Raw genomic sequence first — 20,176 nt, forward strand, 5'->3', positions numbered from 1 at the left:
GGACTTCCAGCTGAACAGCACTGAACTGACCAGAAAACCCAAATCAATTAAATATCCTGGACCTCAAAGTAATCATTTTGTTCTGGTCACCTTAACCACTACTTCTGAGTTCCACTAACAATACTGGAGTTTTAATCACAAGGTTCAATCAGCTTAGGAGGGTAACAACAAGTAAGATAATTTGTGTCTTCTATTCCACAAAATTAAAGTTGCTTGCGGTATGGGAGAATGATGAAAGGTTGAATGTTGGTTGAATAAGGAAGGTTTCACTATACAGTAGATATGACAATGCTTTTACTAAACAGAAAAGATCCTAAATTTGAAAATGATCTGAAATGCAGTTCAATTAGCGCCCTATATTTCTGTTCACTTAGTTTCAACTCATTTGAATTCAGTTTATTCTTAAACAGCCCTCTTGACTGAATACAGGGTTAGTGAGCTTACACAGATATACAAATGCAAAACAGAAATGGGTGTAACTCTCAGCATTTACTTAGACACATGTACTGTATATAGTTAAGTAAACAGTTATACTGATTGATAAAATCTGATTAAAACATAGTGTAAATAATATCGACAGAATATTAGTCCAGTTGGAAACTGATGGGACAAAATACAAAACTACAGCCAGCAGTCTTGGATCAGTGGTGCTTTGGAATGTGCAAAGCTAAAGTGTGGCTTACCTCAGTCATGTGTAAATTTAAATCCTCAGTATTTGGCTCTCTAAAATGTTCATGTATCCCTTAGTTTAAAACATTGTTTGTCCATTAATCTTGTTTACCTCCTACTTTAGCTAGAAGATTTCCAGCTGGACACTCACTTTCATTATCTGCTGTCAACCATATTTACTGCTCCTCTCAAATCCTTTAAGATTCTCTCTGCCAACTTCCAAAAAAGACATCCTGCTGTGCACAATTTAACCGGAGATAGTTCAAAATATAAGCCTGCCTCACTAGGGCAGGTAAGCTGTAAGGAAATGAATACCCTGTCAATATCTACAGGCAAGGAATATTTCATGATTTTAAGATCGTAGATAGCAAAGTGCTACTAGGATTAAATAAATAAAAAAAAAAAAACAGGTAGGGGTTTTGTATAACAACTAAAGTACTAGATTATAAGCCACAAGGATGCAAGTTCAGCTCCCAAATCTTCTTTGCTATGTGACCCTACCCTCACCATCACTTAATAGACAGTCTCTGTTTTTTTGTGTTTTTTTTTTGCAGGTATAGCATAGGTGGGTTGACAAACTTGGTCAATGTCATATGGTGAAGGAGAGCCATTGATCAATCAGGAAATCATGGAGTTTAATGCTACTTAATCACCCAGGGAACAACATGTACTTCAAAGTTGACTTGTTTTACTATCCCTTCAACAGTGAAAAGTAAACGTGTTTGGTAGAGTTATTAGTTATTAGAATTGCCTCAAAGGATCCCCATTTCACAGTTCCTATTACTTTGTACTGTACGCACACATTGGAAGGTTGAGTAGTAGTAGAGGCTGACAAGGAGGGTGATAATCTGAAGGACTGCGCTGCAGTACTAAATGCTCAGCTGCCTTTTTGGTAAGACTCTTGTACTCATTCAGAAGAATATATTAAATCTACAGTATTTATAGGATTTATTGCTACATTTTTAGCAAGTGGTATCCTACCAACTGCAGATCTAAATTCACCTCCATAAAGCTGAAAATGCTAAAATATTGCGCTCTTCCTCAACTCATCCCTTCATTGTTAATTTAATGTATACAACCATATCATTCTTGACAGACTTAATTTGGAAGTGATTAAGTTTAAAAATCAATTAAAAAAAAAGCAATTACTTATAAACCATAAATAAAGGTAAACCAAGAAATGGATATATGGACAATTTTTGACCACCGTTTACCACAACACTTTAGGATTACTGGAAGGCAAAGCCTGTCCCTGCTGCAAATTGTAAAACTGACATGGGATTGACATTTGGTCAATTTTAAGGCCACTTTATCTTCTTCTATAATACACTACCATGGCTGTTCGTTCGTCTGTCCAGGATTTTAAATCACCTGTAGCTTGCAAACCGTTTAAATTATTACCCTGAAATTTGGTACACATATACTATGTGACGTCTATTATCTGCTTTCGGGGTGATGATTGACCTCCAAGGTTATTCCTCTTTTTATTTTTATTTTATTTTATTGTAGAATCAATTCTCAGCAGTGCCCATGTGGCACTTGCGTACGGGCGCCATTCTCATCCCTACCACCTTCGCCGTCATTTCCTCTGCATCTTCATATCTTAAATCATTCTTGAGGCAAATCGAAGACTAAAGTGCCAGCTTAAATGAAAAATTAAGGAAAGCGTACTAAGAAATTGCAACACAAACACTGACGTAATCAGTTTTAACGAGAAAAGATGCCAATGAAAGAAGAGAAGAAGCGGGCCACTAGGCTGGAGAAAAGAAGAGCTGCTCAGGAAGCAGCAAGCAATCAACCTCTGAGTAAATGAATGCTAAGCATACAGAGAAAGAGGATGAAAACTGTAAGTCAAGTGTATTCACTGCACGTTATCTGTGCAGTGCGCTATTACTTGTCATGAATATTTACTGTAGCACAACCCACCTATTGAATATGGGAAGACATAAAAAGAGCATGCATAATTCATAAAGCGCCAGGAATAAACTCCAGATCTCTGGAGCTATGAAGTAGCACTTTCAACCACCTTGCAGTGAATACATGAACACTTAGAAGTCTACAAAGGACAGGGTGGGACCTTCATAAAAACCGCATAAGACAAAGGACTGCATTTCACACAGTTATCTTAAATCCGCCCAAGCATTACACAAATGAATGTGTGTGAAATGTTAAACAATGTGTTGACAGTAATACTAGAATTGCATTGAAGCCAAACCCCAAAATGTGAAATGTAAAGAACAGTTTTCAAATGAGACCTGACATACTCTTTAATTAAATCTCAAAATGTGATGTATGAAATGCCTTGTTCACTCAAATTGAACTGAGATGTGAGTGTGGCTTGCAAGCATATTATTATAGGCACAGTAGCAGAAAAAGAAATGCAACAGCAAGCACATTATGGATGTCCAAAATAGATTTTCCTCACAAGTACTGTTGGTGTTTTGAATTTTACAAATCAACAGAGACCACTCCTCAAAACAGATAGTGTTTTGCTTAAAATAATTATTGCCAGTACCTAATTGCATGTCTTACTCCATACTCTGATAAAACATATTTTTTGTCTTTGTTAATTTAAATATATTCGTGGTGCAGTTGCTCTCTATAAAAATCCTACAAAAAAAAAAAAAAAAATAGAGAGATTACCCATGATTCCTTCATCTCCGAAACAAACCAAATCCCGTCCCTACCTCTCCCTCTGTGATGCTGAAAAGCTGGTTTATACCTTTGTCTCATCTATTGTAATGCACTCCTCATCGGGATACCCAACAAGACCCTTCAAAAGCTACAACAAATTCAAAATAGTGCTGCAAGAATCCTGATGAGGGTGTGGAAATATGAACATATCTCACTAATCCTTCGGTCACTTCATTGGCTCCATATCCATCTCCGTATCGAATACAAACTCTGTTTGTTTACTCACCAGTGTATCCATGGAAATGCTTCACAATATCTTAAAGAACTCCTTATATTACAATCCACAACAAGAAACCTCCGTTTTACAAATACCTACCGCCTTCGCCCCCCTGAGTCTTTGCAGCCGCTGCTCCACGGCTCTGGAATGCCCTACCAGAAAGCCTAAGAACACAGCAGATTGTGGGCTGTTTTAAAAAACAGCTAAAGACTTTTCTATTTAGGAAAGTTTATTAACAAGAATGTTGTTGTTTTACCTCTGTTTTTATCTCGCTTTGCCTTTGTTTAAACTTTTTATGTAGCACTTTGAGACTTACTGCTAATGTAAAGTGCCCTATAAATAAAATGCATTATTATATTATTATATAATGTTAATCCTATGCATACCAAGCATTACAACTGAGACTAAGCGGTGACCAGAATTACACAATCTGATGACTCATATATAGGGAAGCAAAAATAAGATTTTTAAGAATGAAGCATCCTCATACAGTGTTTTGACAGATTTTCATAAGTCATGCTAACTGACAGATGAAACCGATTTTTAAGATTATAGCTATTCTTTGTTTGATGAAATGAAATAATTTAAAAATAAAATGTATCATTATTAAATTGCAGCAAACAGCCAAAACAAACAGATGACATCTAATTTATCAGCAAGACAGTGTATGATAGTGACTATTTTTTTATCTGAATTTCACAAATGAGTCTCATACATCATCTAGAAATTAACAGAAAAAGCTCATCATTTTATGGGAGAAAGTAAAACAAAGGCCAATTTTAAACTTAAATGGAACTGAAATTCTGTGCATTGATATCCATACGAAGTTAAAAATAATTTGTTGACCCATGCTTAAAGGCAATTAGCTCAGTGAGCCTGAGACTATTTTTCTTTTCATAAATAAAATAACTATAGATTAATATTTCCACTTGTTTATGGTTTTTACCATTTACAAGAGAACATGTTTTTAAAGCAGAAGAAAACAAAGCACCTGTAAATTTCCGAAGAAGTTCGGAGCAGGTCTCTGCAACTGTTTCGTCATCATACTTTTCCATAATGAGAGCTTCGTCACCACAGATCCATCCGCTGAGCATGTACCCATAGCGCTCTGGTGGGTACAGGACATCAAAGCTGCAGATCTTCTTGTACCATAACTCCTCTGGATATGTTAGGTTTTCCAGCTGTGCCTCATCTTCCCACACAAATTGAATACTGTTGCATTCAGGGCTCCAGAATGGTTCTGTGAATTCCAGGAATATCTTGTCAGTTGTGCTGATTCCCAGCTTCTCGATGGCCATTACTTTGTCATCTGGGAGTGCGGGGACAAACATGGTCTCTTGACATTTCTTGAGCACACCAAGAGAAACTGTGACAATAACATGATCTGCAGGAAAGGACTCACAATCTTCACACTCCACGTAGATAGGGTATTCCTGATCTTGACCCGATGAATGCCACTGGTCATTGTTGTGATCTTCACTCTCAGTGATTTCTTTACGCATTGAACGGTTCCAGTAAATGCAGCGAACAGGCTTATTTAGCTGCACCATCCGCTTAGGGATGCCCTGTGCCAGAAGCTCCACAATCTTGATAAAGCCGCTCGGAATGACATGATGGGCGCCAGGGATTTCTGTCCATTCACCAAATTCACTCAGTGACACCTCGTCCATGCTAGGGGAACTGCTTTCGCAGCTCTCCACCTAGAAAAGCATGATGGTACAAATAAAAAAACTGAAGTTATAAGTTTTTTTTAGTCTCTTAGTTGGCAGGTAAATTGTAATCCAAGATTTTAAACAATATGCTAACAAATAATGTAATAATAATAATTCTTTGAATTACCATTTTCAGTTACAGCACTGATTTAAGCCAATTCCAGTTGTAGTAACAGTGGGTTTTTAGTTGGAACGGACCTTGGATGGAATTCCAGTAATAATAATAATTTATTAAAACAACAGCAAAACAAACAAAAGCTGTGAGGGATTCTTAAAAGCTCTATTAATAAAAAGGAGATCTAATATGAACAAAATAATTATAATTAACAATTAAACCTTAAATCACATTTAAAGTAAACAGTCCTCATACTTTTAGATATTGCTGCAGCATGGCAAGTTTGAGCTTCCTGGTGGTCTCTGAATCATATGGGTCCAGTTTGATGCGTTTTCTAACCACATCCCTGGTGAATATGCCAACACTGTTTTGGCTCTCGGCGCCAACAGGTTTACCACTCTGAAAAAATTCCTGAGTCAGCTCATAAACCTGTAAAAAAAAAAATCAAAAATAAATAAATAAATAAATAATAATAATAATAATAATAATAATAAAGTATAATTGACAAAAGAAAAATGTCAATAATCGCTGGGGTGGCTTATTGCTCATGGACAATGTACTTCTGCCAAAACTGTGACATTATCCACAACCATTTTAAAGGAGGAATATCAGTTAAACTTTATTATATAAAATACATTCAACTTAACCTTACACATTTAATTCAGTATTTAATCTTTTGTTTGTAAAAAGATGGTGATTTGTTATGATTTTCTTCACTCACATAATACAATCACGGCTGCTTTAATCGTATTAATTAACAACGTCCCACCATCACCTCATTATATGCACACGTGCTAGTATAATATTTTTAAATAAGAAATTGCAATCATAATGAATATCTGATTGAATCCATTCTTATAGATATCTGTTAAAAATCAGCATGTTAATAGCAACTGTGTTAAAATGAATAAAATATTTTCAACCACATTACACATACTGTATATTTTTCTCATCATGAGGTTAATCAATAAAACCAATTAAAATGCACAGAACACTGAAAACAGACCTCATTGTACAGATCGCTGAATTCCTCAACCAAGTCCTTTGGGATTCTTTTACCACTGCTAGTGAGGTGGTAGGCCACTCCATTTTTGCTGTAGAGGCTGATGCGTCCAACACTCCTTTCCCCTTCAGTAGTTTCTTCCAGGAGGCCATTGTCTTCCGCCAGGTGAAAGACAGGATTTCCAATGGTTCCGTGAATCCAAGTAGCTCCAAGGTCTAAAATAGTGTGCCCTAAAGAGACAGCATTAGAAAAAAAATATATACATATATACAGTATATACACAGCATATGGATAATAAATCTATCATTTCTTCCCATTGCATCTTTCATATTAATAATATACTGTGTCCTACATTGTCCACTGTCTATAAATTTAAGGTTTCACATAGTATTTTAATGAGAAGGGGCACTCTGTTAACGTGAAAGTTGTAAAGATTCTGTTTAGGATGTGTAGAAAATGATAATCCGCTAAATTAAAACAGCTTTTACAATGCAAATTTCAGCTATGGGGCAACAGGCAGGTGAAAAGATTAAACAAAAAGAATGTGTGGTCACTACTTGTTATAGCTGATTAAACAGTAAACTTAAAAACCTTTCACTACTATTTGAAGACCACTGTAAGGGAGTGATGTATTGGTGTTTTAAATATAAAGAAAACACAAACTCGCCTGTCATCTGCTTAAGGAAAAAAGTCATGTAATTTTAGGTAAAATAGTGACAATCGTCAACTTAAAGGGTAACATTACATGCCCCATGCTGTTAATACTTGAGAATCCATCCATTATCCAACCCGCTATATCCTAACACAGGGTCACGGGGGTCTGCTGGAGCCAATCCCAGCCAACACAGGGCGCAAGGCAGGAAACAAATCCCGGGCAGGGCGCCAGCCCACCGCAGGGAACACACACACACCAAGCACACACCTGGGACAATTTAGGATTGCCAATGCACCTAACCTGCATGTCTTTGGACTGTGGGAGGAAACCGGAGCACCCTGAGAAAACCCACACAGACACGGGGAGAACATGTAAATGACACGCAGGGAGGACCTGGGAAGCGAACCCAGGCCTCCTAACTGTGAGGCAGCAGCGCTACCACTGCTCCACCGTGCCGCCCTACTTGAGCATCATCTCTTTATATACCTCGGTCATTAATCAGTATAAAAGTACAGAAACACAATAGAAGGATTTAGATATTTTCATATCTTTAAGTTAAGTTGCCCATAATTCCTCTAATAATTACATTATTCAATGTAATATTCCAATAAATTTACCTTCACCTACAATACTCTTTAACAAAGTTCCCTATTACGCATTATTTACACCCTTCCATCAATTGTCTAAACCCACTTTATTCCTCACATGCAGCCAGAGCCTACTGAAATTAATACACAAGGATAAGAGAATGCTGTCCATCACAGTTGAATATACACTCATTCATCAACCTGAAAGCTGAACTTGGAGGAAAAAAGAAGCTGTTGTTTTTTTCTTGTTTCCTTAATTAATAATTTGTATTTATTGTTTTAAAGCACCAAGTGTGAAGAGAGGATATCACAATGTAAGAACCTGGTTCTCCTATTCTCACAGTCTTCTAAATAAATATCATGTAGTACTAGGGTGTTGTACTGTGTTAGCCATTATGCTTGCCTGAAGAAGGGGCCTGAGTTGCCTGCCAAATGGATAAAATGCAGACTCCTTTTAGACCAAAATAATTTGCTACAGTTGACACTCTTGTTTGGTGTGCAATTGTTATTTTAATACAACTGTCTCCTCATAATGAAAAATCTACTAAATTAATCTACTGTAGGAATAAAAACAAAAATGCACTGAAGCATATGTTGTGGTTAGTTAGAATTAGAGTTTTAGTGTAACACTGAGAGTTAAGAGTAGTTAGGTAGAATGCCCAGTGGGGACTGAGAGGTCTCATGGCCTTGGAACCCCTGCAGATTTTGTTTTTTTTCTCTAGCCCTCTAGCGAATTTTTTTTGTTTTCTCTGTCCTCCTAGCCATTGGATCTTACTTTATTCTTTGTTAAGTAGTATTGCCTAATCTTATTTTTATATTTTTCTTTTTTCTTTCTTCATCTTGTAAAGCACTTTGAGCTACATCATCTGTATTAAAATGTGCTATATAAATAGCTGTTGTTGTTGTTAAGCTTTCATTTCTGACACAGTTTTATCTACAGAGGTACAGAAAAGAATCACCCCCCCCCCCAGATATTTACATTTGCCTGAAATGAAGATACACTGTAACAGATTAAAAACATTTCCTTTCTTTTTTAGTGTAGTACTCCTTTCACATTGATGGTGTTTACTCACCAAGCTTTACACTTTGAACTCTTCCTCCAACTCGGTCAGACGCCTCTAAGATAGTGACATCGGTGAAACCGTTTTCTAGGAGGGTTTTGGTAGCTGCAAGACCTGCTAGGCCAGCGCCAATCACTACTATTCGAGGCTGTCGATTTCGCTGTAAGCCACTACTAAGGGGGTCATCAGTACTCTCTGAAGATATTTCACAACTTTGCATGCCGTCCAAGCACTGCTTCTAAGGGATCTGTAAAAGAAAGTGAAACAAGTTAATGCTCAATTTAACAAATCCACTCTCCTTCCAGCTCACCCTTTTAGAAAGTATCCATTTCAAAACTCACCAATTAAACTTTTTAATTGCTTCAGACACAATGTTTCTAATAATCCCTAAGTCTCAGAAAACACCATGTTGTGCAAAACGTATCAGCTCAGAAGAAAAAAAAAGCTTAAACAGTTGGCCTGCACACAAAACAATATGGTGGAGCAAACTAAGCAGAACACATTAATTATGTAAAACCATTCTACAGTTAGGGCAGTAGCATTATATGTCAAAGGGATGCTTTTAAAGTAAATAAAGTAGAGTATTTGTTAGGACTGAACTAACAAAGCAAAAGCAATAATTCAGACATGGCAGACCCTGAAAGGTTAAATTCCATATTGTTCAAGTTAAAGATACCTATTCACAGTTATTTTGCCATGGGAAATTGTGTTCTTAAGTATGTTTTTTTTATAAATTTTAAAAAATACAATGCTGGTTCTGGTGGTTATAAATGGTGTCCACAGGGCATCAGTCTAAAATGTAAAAACAAATACTTTCAAGGACAACTTGACTCGATACTACAAAAGGAATGATACTACAGAAAAAATTCTAATTAAAAAGCAAAAAAACTAAGTAAACAGCCAAAGCAATTCTGAAGCAGCTTCACTATAACTGGAAAGATTTCCATGAATGCCCTTAGAATTTTTTTTTATTATTTTATTGATTTTATTGAAATCACACATCATTCCATACAAATAAACTAATTTTTACAAACATAAGATCGAAAACAAATCAACCCCCACCCCTGCCCCAACAATTTTAATAAAACCATTCAAAAGACTTGAAGACAATACTTCATTTAAGCTGTCTATTCAGCTTAACAGAGTTTGAGTAAATCTGTAAATAAGAATGGGCGACAATATTCCAATCCAAATGCACAGAAATTGGACATGTATACCCAACAAAGCTCTAAACCAAAATGCCCCCAAAAATCAATCCATCAATGTATTTTCCTGACAGACTGAGGCCAGTACATGGTCGCAGGGAGCCAGGATCTGTACCAGCGACATAAGAAAAAGCAGGAACGCGGTTCAAGATGGAATAACAAATCACTAATGCAGTGGCAATTCAATTAATCTGCAAATAAAAAAAAAGATAGAGAGAGAGAGAGAGAGAGGATGTGGAACCTCCACAAAGAGAGTAGCAAATTGAGAATGGTGTAAAGTAAGAAATCAGAGCAGACCAGTTCATCTAACTTAGTTTGACTGATTGTGGACGTCTCCAAGTACCTCTAGCACTTGGCTGTTGGATGACATCGGGGTATTCACTTTAGCTGCTATGCTAAAGTGAAGTCTGGGCACTTGTTTGGGGCTTTTTGTACAAAAAAAAAATGTTTCCTTATTTCTGCTTTAAATCCATTTCACCTTAGTTTTCAACTTCTTGTTCATTATTTTAGGGACTATTTGAACAGATATAAAGACCTTTATCAAACAAGTCATGTACACAGAATAAAATGCTGTGAATGAGACAGGTTTATTCTTTCCCAAGCAAAAAAATTTAAAAGGGGTAATTAAAATGTTTTTTATTGAAATTATGCAGGTAAATCTAGCCATCTGCACTATGTACTTTTTAGCATGTTGTAGTGATTGAGACCTTTGTTTTGCACAATGTATGACTGAATGGAAAAAGAGCTAAACTGCCAATGCTGAGACTACAGATTCAAACCATATCTCTGACTCACTGTGCAATTCTGAAGAAGCCACTTCTCAGGCTTATATTCCAAATGTTTAGAACCTGCACCTCTTATGATATTGTGCTATGCTGTACGTGGAAAGAGATTGTGTTCATCAAGAATACTGCTATGGAAAATGAGCAGAAAATCTAAAATACTGCTACTGGACACAGCTCCAGCCACACAGACAGGAAGAATTCAGCTCCTGGCAGGAGGGAGTCATCTCTCTGGTGGCCATTCATGCTTTAAATTAAAATAATTATGAATCATGTCACCTTATGCATAAATAATATAGCTGCTTTCAGGCTTTTATGCCACACTAATGATTTATGAGCCTTGATTTGTTCTTCTTAATAGATTTTCTGAAGGTCACATTGCATCAACTCACCAGTTCCACTTGCAGCATATGTATTCCCTCTGGACTGGAAAAGCAAAAAAAAAAAAAAAAAAACCTGGAACTGGGCATTAATATAATTTTCTTTCCAGCTTGCTTAAAAACCTCCACTCCTAAGCTTATTGACTCTGACTGGTTGCAAACACCTATTTGCACACTAACCACCAAAAATATATAAAAATTATTCAGTGCAATACTTTTTTTTTTATTATTATTAATGTACATTGCCTCTAGAGTGACATAGTGGTACAGTGGTTACTGCTGCTTCTCAGAAGATCGTGGTAATTCCATATGTGCAGTGACTGGGCCAGAATTCATCCCAAATTTTCATGTTTTCCTGGTGTTTTTTTACGAGTACAGTAATCCCTCGCTATATCGCGCTTCGCCTTTCGCGGCTTCACTCCATCGCGGATTTTATATGTAAGCATATTTAAATATATATCGCAGATTTTTCGCTGCTTCGCGGATTTCTGCAGACAATGGGTCTTTTAATTTCTGGTACATGCTTCCTCAGTTGGTTTGCCCAGTTGATTTCATACAAGGGACGCTATTGGCAGATGGCTGAGAAGCTACCCAGCTTACTTTTCTCTTTCTCTTGCGCTTTCTGATCCTGACGTAGGGGGATTGAGCAGGGGGGCTGTTCGCACACCTAGACGGACGCTCGTCTAAAAATGCTGAAAGATTATCTTCACGTTGCTATATTTTGTGCAGCTGCTTCCTGAAACGACATGCTGCACCGGTGCTTCGCATACTTAAAAGCTCGAAGGGCACGTATTGATTTTTGATTGAAAAACAAACTCTGTCTCTCTCTCTCTCTCTCTCTTTGTCTGCTCCTGACAGAGGGGGTGTGAGCTGCCGCCTTCAACAGCTTTGTGCCGCGGTGCTTCGCATACTTAAAAGAAAAACAGCCCTATTGATTTGTTTGCTTTTCTCTCTATCTCTCTGACAGCCTGTGCTCCTGACACGCACTCCTTTGAAGAGGAAGATATGTTTGCATTCTTTTAATTGTGAGACGGAACTGTCATCTCTGCCTTGTCATGGAGCACAGTTTAAACTTTTGAAAAAAAGACAAATGTTTGTTTGCAGTGTTTGAATAACGTTCCTGTCTCTCTACAACCTCCTGTGTTTCTGCGCAAATCTGTGACCCAAGCATGACAATATATAAATAACCATATAAACATATGGTTTCTACTTCGCGGATTTTCTTATTTCGCGGGTGGCTCTGGAACGCAACCCCCACGATGGAGGAGGAATTACTGTATTCTAAATTTCAGTCCATGCTTCAAAGATGGGTGTGTGTGTTAGTGTAACAGGAGAATTAGTCTGGTGTGAGTAAATGTGAGTGTATGTGGAAGTGTGACCTAAAATGGTATAGAACCAATGGGTAAATGGGGAATTAGTCTGGTGTGAGTGAATGCGAGTCTATGCACGAGTGTGCCCTGAAGTGAAATAGCACCTAGTGTAGAACTGGTTCCTATTTCACGACCCTGAACTGGAAAAAAGCAGGTACATATAATGGATAAATGGGTATTTCTACAGTCCAAACAATTCCTGTTAAATTGACTGGTCTTCCCAAATTAATATATGAGCAAAAGTGTGCCATGCCACAGGCAGGCATCTTGTCCAGGTTTAGCCTCCCACTTTGAGCCCACCACACCATAGATAGATAGATAGATAGATAGATAGATAGATAGATAGATAGATAGATAGATAGATAGATAGATAGATAGATAGATAGATAGATAGATAGATAGATAGATAGATAGATAGATAGATAGATCGATCTTTATATATAATACGCTACCGTGGCTTTTCGTTTGTCTGTCCAGGATTTTAAATCACCTGTAGCTCACAAACTGTTTGACCTATTGACCTGAAATTTGGTACACATATACTACGTGACGTCTACTATCTGCTTTCAGGGTGATGATTGACCTCCAAGGTTATTCCACTTTTTATTTTTATTTTATGTTACTGTGGAATTAAACTCTCGACAGTGGCCAGCAGGGTGACTGTGCGTCATATGTGTATGGGCGCCGTTCTTATCCCTACCTCCTTCGCCGCCACTTCTCCTACCTCTTCATATCTTAAATCAGTCTTGAGGCAGATTGAAGACTTAAGTGCCAGCTTAAGTATTAGAAATGAACATTTTATTTCCAGTTATTTAATTTGTCCAATTACTTTTGAGCCCCTGAAATGAAGGGATTGTGTTCAAAAAATGCTTTAGTTGCCTCACATTTTTATGCAATCGTTTTGTTCACCCCACTGAATTAAAGATGAAAGTCTGCACTTCAACTGCATCTGAGTTGTTTCATTTCAAATTCATTGTGGTAATGTACAGAACCAAAATTAGAAAAAAGATGTCTCTGTACAAATATTTATGGACCTAACTGTATGCATTGATGTTTGGGAGGTATATGACGACATGTGTTGTTTTTAGCACATGCACAGTCAATGGGACAAGTCCTCACAGAGGTATATAAGCAGCTCTCCAGACTGTCCAGATTGGCATGAAAATTACATCATTTTCTCTTTACACACAAGTGCAGGTTCAAATACATAGCTTTGTATTTGTATCATACATCATACATAGGTCTGGAGCTCTGATTAGTATGGGTGCTGGGGTATAGTGCATAGAAAGAAGGCAGCAGGCTTTTAATTGGCTTGGTACCCAGTTTTGTTTTTTTTTTTCCTTTGATTGTCAAACATTGTTAGTTGTTCAAACAACACACTTCTTTTTAATAACCTGAATTCTCTTGGTATTTTTCACTATTACAAGAATGGCAAGCTGACAGTATCATGTAACATTGTGCTCTATTATTAAATGTGTATTGTAATCTGAGAAAGCCTAATTCTAAACATTTGGTAAAAGAATTACACGAAATGAAAAAATCCCAGTGTTATAATAGCTTTGACACAGTGCCCACCCTGAAACACACAATACAGAAAACAGATTTATTGATTTTGCAGTTAAAAGCACCATGGCACAGTGGTTACTGCTGTTTCATTATAGCTCCTGGGACCTGGGTTCAACCTCTGGCCTAGTCACCATCTGAGCGGAGTTCATGGAGTGGGTCTACTCTGTACTGTTCAGTTTTCACGCACATTCTAAATATATGCATATTAGGTATATAGCGTGTGAGTAGTTTTCCCAGTAACAGACTGGTACTCCACATGCTGTGAATTCCTGAGTTGCAAATGATTCCTTATGGATTAAACTATGGGCTCTCTACAACCTCATACAGTAATTGGAAATTTTGTTTGGATCCAGAAAAAGGATGAAGATGAGAATACTGGTGCCAATAACAAAGAATACGCAAGTAAATGCCTTGAGGTGATAGTGCTGAACAAGAAAAACAAATCTGCTTGCTTTTCATTCAATTACTAACAAATCCATTTATTCTAAAATCTTTTCAGAGGATAACAGGTAACACTTTATCAATCTATTTCACAGATGTGGCTTCCGTGGATCGTAGTCATCAAAACCAGCTCAAAGACAAGCAAATCCACTTAATGAAAGATTAAAATACCCAGGAGGGGAAGATTTTTCTCTGTATCTTAGTTTCACCTGCATCATCAAAAATGCTTGAAAATGTGATTATAGTGTTATAGTTTGTTCTTTGCAGTGCTGCCAAAATGCCTTAATCAATGCCTTAATCAAAAATCAAATTATGAAAGAGGCACAAAATGAAAACCAACAGTCTGCAACATAATGAATATTACAAACCAAGGCTTATTCATTGGGAAACTAACTAAAAAAAAACAGTAATCTTTTGTGCAAATAAATAAGAGTAGGTAACCCAGGCAACAAGCCTCTTTATCAAGAAAGGCTTCCCCATTCATATGACACATTTTAAGTGATGTTTAATAGGAAAGTGAACGTCAATGAAAATCTGTTTATCCATCATTAATGCAACTCAAATCATTTTACAATTCAGGCTTTTTTAGAAAGAGAGCCACCGGGTGCCAGAACTATTTCAAATTTTTTTTTTGGAGAAAAAACAAAAAAGGTGTCAATGGCTGAAAAAGAAAAAAAAAGGAATTCAACCCAATACCTAAAGTGAAAAAGAAATAAAAATGCATGTGGTGGAAACACAAAGCAAGCACACTTAAATACCATGACAACAGAATAATTTGATACGCAATGGAGGTTCCTTCAGAGAAAAAGAGAAAAAAAAATCCTAAACCTTATTTCACATTCAGTTTCAAAGGAAAAGATTTAGATCACTCATTAGTGGTAACAACTTTAGTGTTTTAGTTTCATAAAGAAGATTACAGTACATGAATCAAAAGCAGCTTGCAAATCTATTAAAATATTACTTGTTTTTTAAAAGAGGGAAAACCACACACACACACGCACACCCACACATACACACACAAAACACAAATCACATGTCCTTCGATTCTTTTGGTTTAACTACCACACAAGACCTTTCTCTCATTTGCCAGAGCAGTAGAGTGTTGTAGCTTACACCTTGTCTGACGAAGGGGCGTTAGCTGCCTCGAAAGCTTGCATTTGTAATCTATTTAGTTAGCCAATAAAAAGTGTCATTTCACCCTACTTTCTCCTGCCTCATTTGCCTGGTAAGATCTACCCCAAGTTCCACAAGGCTCAATGCTCAACAACCCTACCTTATATTGTTATAATTCATAATTATGAAAAAAAAATCTTACAAAATCCAACCACTCATTTATTTCTAAATTTTACAGATTTTGGTCTCATGGAGAGAAGTGCGTGAAACGTGAGATCCAGTCACAGAACGGGCAATGGCCATTTACACAGGCATACTGATTATCCCTCATTCATGCACTATGCAGTGATAGAATTATAATTGGAATTTAGTTTTGTAACAGTTATTTACATTTTATGGAATTAAACTGGTTTGATCTGCTTGAACTGAAAAAAAACAAACTCCAACAAATATCCTATCACTGAGGCATTTAGATGCAGATACTACAGGTTTTCCAATATTTTTAATCTCATATGTATATAATTTTTATCTTCTCATTGATTTGGGCATCTCAGCTGACTTGCACTGCCTCTGTAATTTTATGCAAGGTATGGTGACACAACAAAATGCACGATGGCCTGCTGGTGCAGAATGTTTACTTGTTGTGCACTTTTCCATTAATTTTATTTTATGTATCAATGTAAACAATCTAGTCGAAAATACAGTGCAAATCCAGGAAGAAGTGTAACATCTAAGCCTCTCTGCCCTTATCATCCATTTTGTCCCTTTTCATTCATAATTTTCTTTTTCTTTTTTTTTTTTTACGAAAAAGAGTTTTCACTTATTTATGTGGTTGTTTCCTCTGGGTTGCACTGTCTAACATCTAACAGGAGCACATGCTCCCTGGAAATGCCTTCTTTATTAAATTGCAGCTCATACTTGAATGTATACATAACCATTCCCAGTAACCTGGTGGAGGTATTAAGGCAAGTGAAATATGGTACAAATAAAGATCTTTAATTTGCTTTAAAAAGAAGCATTCACATCTAGTATATATATAGGTATAATATACATGATTATAGCTGAAGAGAAATCATTGGAACAATACAGTTGTTCTTTAGTGGTGTCTTTGACCATTGCCTTTTCCATTTTTGGTGGGGTGTGCAAGCATTTTTCTTGGCACAGAACTAACGTCACATCTATGCCGATGAAGCTTCTGGATTTTGAACCTCTGACCAAATTTTATACCTATACTTTCTACTGACCAATACTATGTATGGATTAGTACCAACTTAGCGCATTTAGTGAGCTATTTGCAGGATCTACTGACCAATTTTGTATACGTATTAGCCTCCTTTAGACCATTCTGCCTTCTACTGTCAAACTGGAACACTGCACCTACTCTAATCACTAACCTTTGCACCTGCCTGGAAAGATTTGTTCTGCTTTCTTTAATTAAAAAATGTACAGGGAGATTCACTCAAAAGAGGCCCCGAATATTTTGTAATAACTCTCGCTAGGACAAAGCAATGTGAATGAAACAAAGTGCTATGTGCTCCTCAGTATATGGAGCTTCACACAAGCTGGGATGCCTATGCGTCAGAGCAATGAGGTAGGCGCCGGACAGCTGTTGCGATGTTTAACTTCCGTTTGCAGCTTCTGGGTGTATACCCCTTCACTCAGACACTCAACTTCTCATTAGGATGGTCGTGTACAGTATTGAGCAGCACGTCTTCATGGTGCAAACCTATGGGGTCAACAATTCGTTTAAGCGATGTCAGCAAGATGGAGCAACATTGACAAGAAGCATGGCAGAAACTGAGTGCTTCTTCTGCAACAGGGTAATTTCAAAGGGGCTTTGGCCACCATGGTCGCTGGATCTGACACCACCAGACTTCTTCCTTTGGGGTATGCTCAAAGGAAAAGTCTATCAGAACAAGCCTCGCACTGTGGAAGATTTGAAGGAAAACATCCAAAACCGATATGTTCAGGAACATGGAGTGCCGTGTCGAAATGTGTCTGGCAGAAAACGGAAACCACTTCCAGTATCGCATGTTATGCAATCGATTACACATACATCAAGGTATACATCTTATTTTTTTTGGTTCAGATTACTTCATCCTAATGGGAGTTACAAAAGAATATTCGGGGCCTCATTCGAGTGAATCTCCCAGTATTTATGGATAAATTGATGTATGTATGCTAAATGCTCATAAATCACAATATCACATTGCCATCTTTCAACTCTGGTTACACACTAAATCTGAAGTATCCTTGTTGTTTGTTAATTTATGTTATGTTTATTGATTTCAAATTCAAACTGATCTAAACAATTACTTCTGATGCTACATTAGAGGGTGGCATGGTGGCATGGGTTTCCTCCCACAGTCCAAAGACATGCAGGTTAGGTGCATTGGCGATTCTAAATTGTGCTTGGTGTATGGGTGTGTGTGTGTGCCCTGTGGTGGGCTGGCACCCTGCCTGGGGTTTGTTTCCTGCCTTGTGCCCTGTGTTGGCTGGGATTAGCTCAGGCAGACCCCCGTAACCCTGTAGTTAGGATATAGTGAGTTGGATTATGGATGGATGGATGCTACATTAGAAAAGTGGATTTGATCACAAGCATGTAAAATATCAGAAAAAAGTACAAACATTTAATATGGATAAAATGGGCTTTCTACCTGGACCTAGATGCTTTTTCAGTTAAGGGTTTTCCACCCCAGTCTGTATCCCTTGACATTTTACTGCAATTTTCTCTTTTAATTTAAGATAAATCTTTATTTTCCTAAATAAAACACCACATATCAGCACTTGTTATGTATTATTTAGAGGAACTTATATAAAAATACATTGAAAACAAAAAGATTTAGTTTATACACCAAACCAAGTAGACATCTGTTTTTTCCCCCATCTTCTGAACTGATTATAAGTTTACTTCAAATCACGTAAGTTGAAGAGCCCATCATTTTTGAGAAGATGATGCTAACTGGGCCATAACGTTCCAGAAGTGTGCTAACATATGCTAAGATTAATTGAACATGTGGAGGACCTCAGAAGAAAGACTATAGAAACCCATGTGTCTGGTGGACTTTACAAAGGAATCACTCTAAGCTACAGCAATCTGATTATATATAAACAGGAAAACATTCAAGATCATAGACAGAGTACAAAGACCAAGTAATCCCACCAAATCCCAGTTACATGCTGATAAAAATATTCTCAAAGATGTGTTCAAAACATCACACTTAATGTGTATGAGTGTACTATTGGAAAAATACAATTACACCAGCTGAATTAGACCACATTTTCATCTTTAAAGAGTAGCTTTAAGAACACATGCATACATAAAGAGCCACACATATAGCATATGGTCAAGTGTGCATAAAGTTAAATCTGAAAAGGAACTTTAATATAAATAGCTGGGCAACACTAAATGTACCTTAGATTGTTACACCGTTTAGAAAAGAAAAACAAAAACAAAAAAAAAAACACAAAACGAAAACAAATTATGCACACATAGATATAAATACACATATATGTACTAACCCAAATTCATATTGTGTCGCGGTAGCTTAAGCTCAGCTACAGTAATAATAAGTATTGAATGTCTTTTCAAGGGTTACACTCAGGATTTTAGGAACTTATAACATCAAACATCTGCTGTTGCTAACTTCCACTCTAGAACAAAGGAGACAAGTGAATTTAAACAAGTGCACTGAATATTAACTGTAGAATCATATTATAATGGTTAGATGTCAGTGCTATTACATAAATTACATTTTTCTAATTACATGACATGGTTATTAGTAGGTATTAATGCATCTTACCTACGCATTTAAAATGAATTGCAGGATAAGCATCACCTTAGCAGATGGTTTCATCAGTATTCAGGTCTAGTGATAGCCTGGCAGGCTAAAGAAGGCATTAAAATAAAAGCTCTTTTTTTCATTTTGTCTGTGTGTGAAAGAGCAACCAATAGGTATCTTTTAGCATTTTTGTTACTCCTTCTGACTTCTCATGAGTGATCCATGTAATTAAAAATAAATATATTTGAATGTTTAGTTTAAAAAAAAAAATGCACACAGATTTGCTGTTGAATGTGGCACATTACACCAGTTTTGCAAAGCAGATTTTATTATTTTTTCCCCCATAATTACAATTTCATCTACCATATATTCAAACACAAGATTTACCTGCTAAAACACTGTTTTGCCACAAAGGAAAGGATGACACCACGGCCGAGCACTAGCAGTAGTGCTACATGTTGTGGTGTGAGTGAGGAGGCAGAGAGAGTGCACTCTGTAAGTGTGACCGGAAGACCAGTAAGGTAAATCACTGCGGCAAAACATCAATCCTTTTCAAATTTTTCATTTTAGAAATCATAAAAGCCACACAAAGTATTGGACTTAAATACTTTACTGTGCTATACAATAAAATATATATACTGTAAAACTATCCATAAACATACACCCAATACTTTTATCAGGTTTCCAGATCACATGTGTGCTTATGCTCCTTAAAATACACTTCAGAATAACAAAATGAAATGCACTGCCTATGCAGAAACTATCAGATGACGTTAGAAAACAAAAAAAGAAGAGGACAGAATTCAGGAGAAAAGCTGGGATAC

General features: G+C 36.9%; 1 protein-coding gene across 2 annotated transcripts in view; it reads right to left on the reverse strand.

The window, feature by feature from the left end:
- smox (spermine oxidase) overlaps positions 1 to 20,176 on the reverse strand; it is a 107,709-nt gene that overhangs the window by 12,599 nt on the left and 74,934 nt on the right. For both annotated transcript variants that reach the window (XM_028801553.2, XM_028801552.2), the window contains exons 2-5: positions 8,726 to 8,960; positions 6,414 to 6,640; positions 5,663 to 5,836; positions 4,572 to 5,280 (exon numbers count right to left, since the gene is read on the reverse strand). In XM_028801553.2, coding sequence (XP_028657386.2) covers positions 4,572 to 5,280; positions 5,663 to 5,836; positions 6,414 to 6,640; positions 8,726 to 8,933 — 1,318 coding nt within the window. In that variant the 5' untranslated portion in view covers positions 8,934 to 8,960. The remainder of the gene's footprint in view (positions 1 to 4,571; positions 5,281 to 5,662; positions 5,837 to 6,413; positions 6,641 to 8,725; positions 8,961 to 20,176) is intronic.

This window comes from Erpetoichthys calabaricus, chromosome 5 (genome assembly GCF_900747795.2).
Source record: "Erpetoichthys calabaricus chromosome 5, fErpCal1.3, whole genome shotgun sequence".
In the NCBI taxonomy this organism is placed as follows: domain Eukaryota; kingdom Metazoa; phylum Chordata; class Cladistia; order Polypteriformes; family Polypteridae; genus Erpetoichthys; species Erpetoichthys calabaricus.